Below are 10,514 nucleotides of genomic sequence, written 5' to 3' on the forward strand. Positions count from 1 at the left end.
GGGGGAGGGTGCCGTCTCGGGCAGTTCGGTGATCAGCCGCCGGCGCGCGCTAGGCGGCCGGATTGCCGAACATGCCAAGAGTACCTTCCACCTCAGTGTCCTGCGGGCTCTTGCCGTGGCCTCGACGCATTACCTCATGGATCTCCAGAGGGTGTCGTCGGGGTACGTCGTCCCGGATGATGTTGACGCGGACGCCGCATCGGCCATCATGGATGAAGCCGACGCAGCCGCAGAGGAGTTTGCCACCATCCTTGCCGAGAAGCTCGAGGCGTACATCCCTCCCATCGCCGAATTCGACGCCCCTGAAGACCCGCAAGGGGGGATGGTAGCCTGTAGGACAGTTGGGCCTCGAAACCCATGTAAATAGATTAGTGTTTATATCGTAGTCGCACTTTGTAATCGCACTTTATGAATATAAAGGATTTTGTTTCGTAATTTGAATGTGTGGCCCGTCGAGGCCTTGCGTGTTCGAGCCTGTGTTTCTTTACTTTATTTCCGTGTTCTTCGTATGCGACTTAGATAAACATCTGCGAGGAAGTTCGCGTTCATAAGCAACGTAGGCGTAGGGTGGTGAGGGGGGTGCCGTATCCCGGAGGCGTAGGCGGCCCCACGACTCGGCCAGCCCCGTACCGTAGTTGCTTACGCCTCGCGTCCGTTTTTTCCAAGGATACGAGAAGCTTAGGGTCGAAACGGAAATATTTCGAAAAACATTAGCGACTTTTTGGGGACGTTCGGGGGTTCCCCCCGTAGTAGCCCCCGAGGGAGGCTCGACTTTGCCGAGGGTAAAGCCGGGCGTACCTCTGTGTTCGTGCGCGCTCGAGCCCTCGAGGGTCGGGAAGGTTCCCAAAAAAGCGATAAGTGAAGCGTGCTTCCTTATTATTTCGGGAAATTGAAAATGCGGTCACGAACAATATAGAAATAGCTTGAAATGCTAAGGGTAGAAACGACGTAGCTGTTGTATGTTCCAAGCGTTGGTGAGGACTTCGCCGTTCTCGTTTGCCAGCTTGTACGTGCCGGGCTTGAGCACCTCGGCGATTATGTACGGTCCTTCCCAAGGAGGTGAGAGCTTGTGGCGGCCCTTGTTGTCCTGTCGAAGCCTCAGCACCAAGTCCCCTTCGTTGAGGTCTCGGCGCCGGACCCTCTGCGCTTGGTACCTTCGTAGGGACTGCTGGTAGCGCGCGGAATGCAGGAGTGCCACGTCTCGAGCCTCGTCCACTTCGTCCAGCGAGTCTTCGCGAGCTCGCTGGTTTCGTTGCTCTTCATATGCCATGAGCCTTGGCGATCCGTATTCCAAGTCGGTGGGGAGGATGGCCTCGGCGCCATAGACGAGGAAGAACGGAGAGAAACCCGTAGCTCTGCTCGGGGTCGTCCTCAGTCTCCAGATGACCGAGGGTAGCTCTGTGAGCCACCTTCGGCCGAACTTGTTTAGCTTGTTGAAGATCCTCGGCTTTAGTCCTTGTAGGATCATGCCATTGGCACGCTCCACTTGCCCGTTCGTCTGTGGGTGTGCCACAGCTGACCAGTCCACACGTATGTGGAAGCTGTCGCAGAATGCCAAGAACTTCTTGCCTGTGAACTGGGTGCCGCTGTCGGTGATGATCGAGTTCGGGACCCCGAACCTGAAGACAATGTCGGTGAAGAATTGGACTGCTTGCTCGGATTTGATCTTGCCAATGGGTCGAGCCTCGATCCATTTGGAGAACTTGTCAACCGCCACCAGCAAGTGGGTGAAGCCCCCGGGCGCCCTCTTCAACGGACCGACGAGGTCCAGCCCCCACACGGTGAACGGCCACGTGATGGGGATGGTCTGCAGAGCATGGGCCGGGAGGTGTGTTTTTCGGGCGTAGAACTGGCATCCCTCGCAAGTCCGCACGACGTCAGTGGCGTCGGCGACCGCGGTGGGCCAGTAAAAGCCTTGCCGAAACGCGTTACCCACGAGGGTGTGTGGCGCGGCGTGGTGGCCGCAGATGCCAGCATGGATGTCGCGGATCAGCTCCTTGCCCTCGGGGATGGGAATGCAACGTTGTAGGACACCCGAGGGGCTACGCTTGTGTAGCTCGTTGTCGATTAGAATGAAGGACTTGGCCCGCCTGGCAAGGCGTCGCGCCTGAGCGCGGTCCGAGGGTAGGACCCCTCGAATCATCCAGTCAAGGTACTGAACGCGCCTGTCTCGTGAAGCGGGGGCCTCGTCAACTTCCATCGCTTCGGCCTCGTCCGCGGAGGTTGTCCCAAAGTCAGTATCCATGGGCTCGACCCTGTCCGCCGGGGGGTTCCCGTCGGAGGGCCCGGCGGACGAGGGGCCTGACTCCGTCGGTTGCTTGAACTCGACGGAGGGCCTAGAGATGTCGTGAGCGAAGATGTTCGGGGGGACGGTGGTCCGCCCCGAGGCTATCTTGGCCAGTTCGTCAGCGTCCTCGTTGTACTTGCGCGGGACGTGATTGAGCTCGAGGCCGTCGAATTTGTCCTCGAGGCGGCGTACTGCGTTGCAGTACGCCTCCATCTTCGGGTCGTGACAGCTAGACTCCTTCATTACTTGGTCGACGACGAGCTGAGAGTCACCGCGCGCGTCGAGGCGTTTGACGCCGAGCTCGATGGCGATGCGGAGGCCACCGAGGAGGGCCTCATACTCCGCCATATTGTTCGAAGCAGGGAAATGCAAGCGGATCACGTACCGCATGTGTTCTCCGAGAGGTGAGATGAAGAGGAGGCCGGCACCGGCACCAGTTTTCATCACCGACCCGTCGAAGTACATAGTCCAGCATTCGCCCTGGATTTGTGATGGGGTAGCTGAATGTCCGTCCATTCAGCCACGAAGTCAGCCAAGATTTGGGACTTGATTGCCTTGCGGGGGGCGTAGGTGAGTGTCTCCCCCATCAGCTCCACAGACCATTTGGCGATTCTGCCCTCGGCTTCCCGGTTGCGGGCTATCTCTCCCAAGGGGAAAGATGAGACCACGGTGACGGGGTGGGCCTCGAAGTAGTGACGCAGCTTGCGTCGAGCCAACACTACTGCATAGAGCAGCTTCTGAATCTGCAGATAGCGTGTCTTGGTTTCAGACAATGAAGCCCAAGAGCATGCCTCGAGGCACCCCGAACACGCACTTCTCGGGGTTAAGTTTTACCCCTTTGGCCCGTAGGCAATCGAATGCGATCCTGAGATCGGCAACCAGGTCGTCCGCCTTCCTGGTCTTGACAACGATATCATCGACATATGCTTCTACGCTCCGCCCGAGCTGGTCTCCGAAAACGTGGAGCATACACCGTTGATAGGTAGCTCCGGCGTTTCTTAGGCCGAAGGGCATCGTAACGTAGCAGTACATGCCGAATGGTGTGATAAAAGAAGTCGCGAGCTGGTCGGACTCTTTCATCTTGATTTGGTGGTAACCGGAATAGGCATCAAGAAAGGATAGAAGTTCGCATCCCGCCGTAGTGTCTACGATCTGATCGATCCGCGGCAAAGGAAAGGGAACCTTCGGACATGTCTTATTTAGACTAGTGTAATCCACACACATCCTCCAATTTCCACTCTTTTTCTTTACTAATACTGGATTAGCTAGCCACTCGGGATGGAATACCTCTTTGATGAATCCGGCCGCCAGAAGTTTCTGCAACTCCTCGTCGATCGCCCGGCGCTTGAGCTCGTCGAAGCGTCGCAGGCGTTGCTTCACCGGCTTGGAGTTGGGTCGGACATCAAGAGAGTGCTCGGCGACCTCCCTCGGTATGCCAGGCATGTCCGAGGGGCTCCACGCAAAGATATCTGCGTTGGCGCGGAGGAAATCGACGAGCACCACTTCCTATTTGTCGTCGAGGGTGGCGCTGATCTGCAACGCCTTGCCGTCGGGGTGGCTCGGGTCGAGGGGCACCTTCTTGATACCCTCGGCGGGTTCGAAGCTCCCGGCATGTCGGTGCGTGGAATCCAAGGCCTCGCTTGCCATTTTGTCAAGGGTGGCTGCGAGGGCCTCGTCTTCCGCTTGAGCTTCCGCGCGCTCAACGCACTCGACGTCACACTCGTAGGCGTGCTCGAACGAAGAGCCGATGGTGATGACGCCCCTTGGGCCCGGCATTTTGAGCTTGAGGTAGGTGTAGTTGGGGACGGCCATGAACTTGGCGTAGCAAGGACGACCAAGGATGGCATGGTAGGATCCTCGAAACCCCACCACCTCAAAGGTGAGCACCTCCTTGCGGAAGTTGGCTGCCGTGCCGAAGCAGACGGGCAGATCGATCTGGCCAAGGGGTTGGACCCGCTTCCCCGGCGCGACGCCGGGGAATGGCGACTTGCTGGGGCGTAGCTTGTCCAGTCCGATCCCCATGAGCTCCAAGGTGGGGGCGTACATGATGTTGAGGCTGCTGCCTCCGTCCATGAGCACCTTGGAGAAGCGGGTGTTGCCGATGATGGGGTCGACAACGAGCGGATACCGTCCCGGATGAGGGACGTAGTCGGGGTGGTCCTCGCGGCCAAAGGCGATGGTGTCCTTCGACCAGTCGAGGTAGGATGGTGTGGCCTTGGTGACGGAAAAGACTTCGCGGCGCTCACGCATGCGCTGCCGAGAAGTCATATTCGTCGCCGTTCCTCCAAAGATGAAGAAGGCGTTCTCCACTGGGGGGAACTCGTCACCTCCACCTTTGTCGCCAGCATCCTTCTTCTTGTCCCCGTCGCGATGCGCGACGCGGTTGTAGTATTTCTTGTGCATCTCGCACTGCTCGAGGGTATGGTTGACCGGGCCCTTGTGGTAAGGGCACGGCTTCTTAAGCATGTCGTCGAACTGGCCACCACCGCCTCGAGGGGGGCCTCGAGGTCCTTTGCGGTCTGGGGCGGCTGCGAAGGCCTCCTCGGAGTCCTCTGCCTGCCCCGACCCGCGCTGGTTCGGTGGGGCCGGCTTCTTTCCCTTCCTCCCCCGCTTCTGTTTCTTGGCGGGGGCGTTGAGCTTGACGTTGCCGCCCTCCGCGGGCGCATCGTCCTTGCGCTTGCTCGATTTGTCGTCGAAGATGGCACCAACTGCCTCCTCGCCGGCGGCGTAGTTGGTGGCAGCGTCGAACAACTCGTTGGTGTTAACGGGTCGGCTTCTCGCAAGCTCGTGCACCAAGTTCCTGCACGTCGTACCCTTGAGGAAAGCGTTGATGACCTCGACATGGGTGACGCTGGGGAGCTCGGTGCACTGCTTGGAGAAGCGTCGCACGTAGTCACGCAGGGACTCGCGGGGCTTCTGGCGACACCCTTTGAGGTCCCAGGAGTTCCCAGGGTGCACGTACGTGCCCTGGAAATTGCCCACGAAGATATGGACCAAGTCGGCCCAATTGTAGATCTGATCCGCAGGCAAGTGCTCGAGCCACGTTCGTGTGGCGTCGGCAAGATGAAGAGGAAGGTTGCGGATGATGACCGCATCTTCCGTCGCGCCACCTAGCTGGCACGCTAGACGGTAGTCGTTGTGCCAGACTGCAGGATCAGTCTCGCCCGAGTATTTGACGAGGGTGTTGGGTTGTCGAAAGCGCTGGGGAAAAGATGCTGTTCGAATCTCCTGGCTGAACACCCGGGTGCCCGGAGGCTCCGGTGACTCACCCCTGTCGTGCTCAGGGTCGAAGCGTCCACCCCGTCGAGGGGTGTACCTCCTGCCGTTGATGACGTTGCGGGCGTCGCCGTCGCCAGCGTGCCCGCGAGTATCACGGATTCGCTCCCTTACGGGAACTCTTCCGATGCGCTCGTGCACCGAGGGTGCCCTCGCGCCGGGTGCTACGGCTGCCTTGCCCTTCCCCGCTGGGGGTGTGTGCACAGAAACCTCATGGTCCTGGTGCGCAGTCCCATCACACTGCTCCGGGGCCTTTGAGCGCATGCGAGACGCAGAACTCTCGGCCTGCTGCACTGGCAGCTTGCTCGATGAGCTCCTGTGCCTCGCGGCGCAGGTTGCGGCCCGAAGGCGTCGATGGCTCGGGCATGGCTTGGAGTAGGTAGGCCGCAGCGACGAGCTTCTCGCCCGCCGTCTTCAGTTCTGGCGATTTGTCGACGTTGTCATCGGCCTGGATGCGCTCCCGGGCAACACGTCCCGCCGCCTGGGCATGTGTACCGCGCGCGGTACGCTGCTGCTCGAGTGCGGCGCGTAGCTCCTGGGTTTGTTGACGCTGCTCGTTGAGCTTGGCTTGAAGCTCTTTGAGCTGCGCCAGCTGGGCTTGTCGCGCCGCCGAGCTTGACGAGGAAGGTGCTGCAGGCGGGTTCGCCGGTTGCTTCGCCCACGCGTCCGCCCCGGCGTCCCCGTCGTTGCTTGGGGCGTTGTCGTTCTGCTCGTCCGCCAGGTCCACCATGAAGCACTCCCGGGAAGGATCGAAATCCCCCTCGCTGGAGCCTTCGGAGCAGGTGAGGCAGTATGCCGTCGCCAGCTGGAACGAGCGAAGAGCGTCGGGGTCGTAGACCCCGGAGTAGTCCTCGGCCTCCTCGGCCGCGAAGTTGTTCATGAAGAAGTTGACGTCGTCGGCGATCGAGCTCGCCGCCTCGGGGTAGGATTCGTCGAGGGACGACCCGGTGAGGTTGCGGATTGATAGAAGATGATGACCCGGCAGATCCTCATACTCGACGAAGTTAGTACTGATCGAAGAGGCGTAGGTGCGAGCGGCAGTGTTGTGCATCCCGAAGGGAAAGGGTGAAGGCGAGGTCGAGCCCACCCTGGGAGGCACTAGCGCCGCTGCAGATGACGGTGCCGGCACAGATGATGCCGAAGCATGTGATGGCGGAACGGTAGCCCCGTTCGCCTCGATGCTAAGTTGCGGCATGCCAGCCTCAACCCACGTGGGGGAGCTGTGGCGTGCCGCACGACGCCTCTCCGCGCGTGCTTGTCGCGAACGCTTTCCCAAGCGCCTGTTGCGCCGGGCTGGCGTAGTCGGAGCGATGAGGTTGCGTTCGGAGGAGAGGGGTTGCATGAGGTAACCGTTGCCGGTTGCCCTAAACTCGAGACTCCCGAACGAGATCACGCGTCCCGCCGGGAACGGATCCGAAACACCCATAGGGTACGGGTTGGATCTTTTCGCCATTCCTGGAGATCAAATGGGAAAAAGAGAGAAAATGTCACGCGGCTCCCCTACCTGGCGCGCCAACTGTCGGTGTCCCGACCCGGGGGCCTGGATCCCAACTAGTAAATGCCGCGTGTTTCCTCGTCCCAGATGATGATGCAAGAGGCAATCATAGTAACGCACGGTTTATCCTGGTTCCGGCCGCGGGGCCGTACGTCCAGCAAAGGGGTGTGCGAGGGCACTGTATTATCTTGCACCCGAAGTGCTCGTAGTAGGGGGTACAAGCGAGGCGAGAGAGGGAGAGCAGCTCCCAAGTCTCTGCTAGAAGTGGAGTCGGTTGAGGTGTGCGCTCAATAGTGCTGAGAGTTCTCTGAGGGGAAAATCAGAGAACCTGCTTCCAACCTTGGATTGGAGAGATCGCATCAGCCTGCGCAAAAGGAAGCCTGCCCTCTCCTTTTATAGTTGTAAGGAGGGGCGGTGCATATGAGTGTAGGGGCGCGGAAGTCGTTGTTTTCCCCCGAATTGCGGGTATAGTGGTCGAACACTGTAGAAAGTGTACTGTGGGAAGGCGGCGCACGTCGCTGTCATCCTGGATTTCGTCCTTGGTCCCGTGGAGATGGCGGCGGCCGTCCTGCAGTGTCCGGGTGATAGTAATGGCGTGGGACGGTCCCGGACCCCCTGGTCGGAGTGCGGGCGTGCACATTAGAAGGTCCGGGAGCGCGTGGAAGTCCCGGACCCCATAAGGGGGAGGTCCGGGGTCTCGCCCATGCATGCCGAGTGCCCCTCTCGGAAGGACACGTGACATCGTCGGACCCCTTCCCCTGCGGGAGATGGGTCCGGATGGTGGATGTCGGCAGAACAGTAACGGGGGCGGCGCCAACTTGTCTTGTCCTGCGTTGAATGCCCACAGTGCTGCTACAGCGACTGGGGTGGCAGAGTGGTGACCGGGGTCAGTGAATGGGGCGCCGGTCACATCCACTGCGGGTGTGGCAGTCTGACGCCGCCCGCCCTTTGAGCCGTGGTGGAGTGGCTGGCCTTTAATGCCTTCGTACGGCGGTTGGTTGGGCGGCGGGGCCGTTTGTCCCTTGTGCCGAGAGATGGCCTCGAGCGAGGCGGAGATTGGCCACCCGCTCGAGGGCAGGTCCGCTGTCCTCGAGCGAGGCGGAGATTGGCCACCCGCTCGAGGGCAGGTCCGCTGTCCTCGAGCGAGGCGGAGATGCATTTACGCGGTCGAGGGTCCCGAGGGGAGCCCTCGAGCGAGGCGGAGATTGTTCGGTGGGCCTGAGAGGGGTGCGAATGGGCCACATGCTGGGCTTCTTTGAGTCCTTTCCTTTCTTCCGGGTTCGGAAGGAGGCCGGGGGCCTTCATGGGCCCAGTTGCCTTAACATGTGTTTGTGTTTTCGAAAGTGGTCTTAGTACTCCAATTAGGGTGTCCCTAATTGTGGCACCCGATAGTACTTAAATGGCTACAGTAGTTGTGAATCTTTTATCCGATATGCTTCCATGCCCTGCTGCCCCTCTGACTCAGGGAGGTCTTCTCTCGTCCCGTCAGCAAGGCGCCCGTTGGGGAAACGTAGCTTGCGGCGTGGCCTGTTGAGGCTATTATGTAGGCGTCATAATGGGTGAAGCCGATCCGTCGTGTCCATCTGTCATGGCAGACTGACAGGCGCGGCGTGGGCGGCGCCAGCGGCTCCACTACACGTCTTGCTAATACGCGATCAATAGTGTCCCCTGGTCAAAGAATCGCCTCGGCTCCTGCTATATCAATGCGGACGTCCACCTACCGCAATGAATGCAGTGGTATGTGAACCTTAGCATGGAGACCAAGCGGCCTTAGACACGTGTCTGTGCTTGTAGACACGTGGCAGCTCCGGACCACCCCGGGGCGGGGTGTCAATTCCTTCCCTTAGTGAGGGGTCCGGTTACTATACAGGGGGTCCGGGACCCCATGGGGGTCCAGGACTCCACGGGGGTCCGGACCTCCACGGGAGGTCCGGAGTCCCCGGCTGTTCAGGCTGAGCGCCTGCTTCTTTCGGAACACGTGGTGCTCCCAGACCTTTCCCAGCCGGGGGACGGGTCCGGGACCGTTGTCGGGTGAACAGGGGTCCGGACCGCAGGGGTCCGGCTATTTGGACATAGTCAGGGATAACCACAAGGCTCTTGCCTAGACACAGCAAGAGGGGGTACCCCAGTCCTGGGGTACCGACAATGACCGTCAGCTTACCACAACCTGTTGGCATCTTGGCGAATATGTGGCGAAAAATATGTGATGGATTGCTTTTAGAAGCACAAGTTATGTGCCATTATGAGAACATAGAGTAATGGAAGAACCTCGGATGTCGCCTAGAGGGGGTGAATAGGCATATTAAAGCAAATTTTGCAAATTACAACACTTAACCAATTTGTCAGCACACTGACCGGTCAAGCCGGTCAAGCACACTTAGACTACTGAAACAAACAGACAACCAGTCAAACCGGTCACGCGCAGAACCTGCACAAAGATTAGAGTATTCCTCTCCTAGAGCTCTAGCACAAAGATAACTTGGTGTAAAGCTTTTGCAGGTGATATCAAGTATATTTCGAGTCCCCGCACACACAGAAATAATACACCAAAGTAGATCGATGCGAAATTACAAATAAAATGCTAGAGCATAAGTTGTGAGCCAAACCACAAAGGAGACATGAGGATTTGTTTCCCGAAGTTCAAATTCACCTCTGTGAATCCTGTGTCTCCGTTGAGGACCTCGCTGGGTTTGAGTCCCTTTCAACTCGATCCCTTAAGTTGGTTCTCTTTCAACCACTCCTCACTTTCACTATCTTGATCCTTTTCACCTAGGGATGGCACCCGCGGATTCGGGTACGGGTGCGGCGAAAATCCGCCCGCCGTGAAACCCATGGGGCCAGGAAAAACTCGCCCGCGACAAACCCGCGGGTGGATTTTTGCACCCGAACCCGCCGGGTTTCAGGTGCCCGCAAATTTGACAAGATATACTATAAAAATAGACATATTCATAATTTGAACAGACAAACAGCTGATTTCGGCTAGCAACAAAGCAATAATCCATAAATTCGAAAGTCTACGCTGCGACAAATCATAATCCTGCAGCACAACAATTGGAATGAGCCAAGGTTTCTATGTATTTATATGATAAACAGTATTGAATTGGGCTGGGTCAATAGATATAGTGCAGGTGCGGGTTCATCCGCGGGTGAATCCTAAACCCGCACCCGCGCATTGTGGGTGTGGCTGCGGGTGCACCCATGGGTCAAAATTTGGACCCGAACCCGTCGGGTCCAAAATCCTCGGGTGCCCGCATCAGCGGGTGCAATTGCCATCCCTATTTCCACCAAGGGGGCAAGATCACGCCCGCACAGACTTGCCGCTGCTCACCACACTGTCAGGAGCTAACCGGCGACGCCTAGCTGTCTAGGAGGCTCACCTCCAAGAGTAACAAATACAAATTTGAATGCTTTGACAGAACCAAGAGTGCCCAAGCTATGGTTGCTCACTGCAACTCA

At 58.6% G+C, this 10,514-nt stretch overlaps 1 protein-coding gene across 1 annotated transcript; it reads right to left on the reverse strand.

Annotated features, from left to right (window-relative positions):
* Positions 1-1,363: 1,363 nt before the first annotated feature.
* LOC120677373 lies at positions 1,364-2,500 on the reverse strand (the record flags this gene model as incomplete). Its single annotated transcript, XM_039958527.1, has 2 exons — positions 1,763-2,500; positions 1,364-1,576 (listed from the first exon to the last, which is right to left on the reverse strand). Coding segments are annotated over exons 1-2 (951 nt in total), but the record flags the coding sequence as incomplete, so codon positions are not given.
* Between the last annotated feature and the right edge of the window lie 8,014 nt (positions 2,501-10,514).

Source organism: Panicum virgatum, chromosome 6N (genome assembly GCF_016808335.1).
Source record: "Panicum virgatum strain AP13 chromosome 6N, P.virgatum_v5, whole genome shotgun sequence".
NCBI classification, from domain to species: domain Eukaryota; kingdom Viridiplantae; phylum Streptophyta; class Magnoliopsida; order Poales; family Poaceae; genus Panicum; species Panicum virgatum.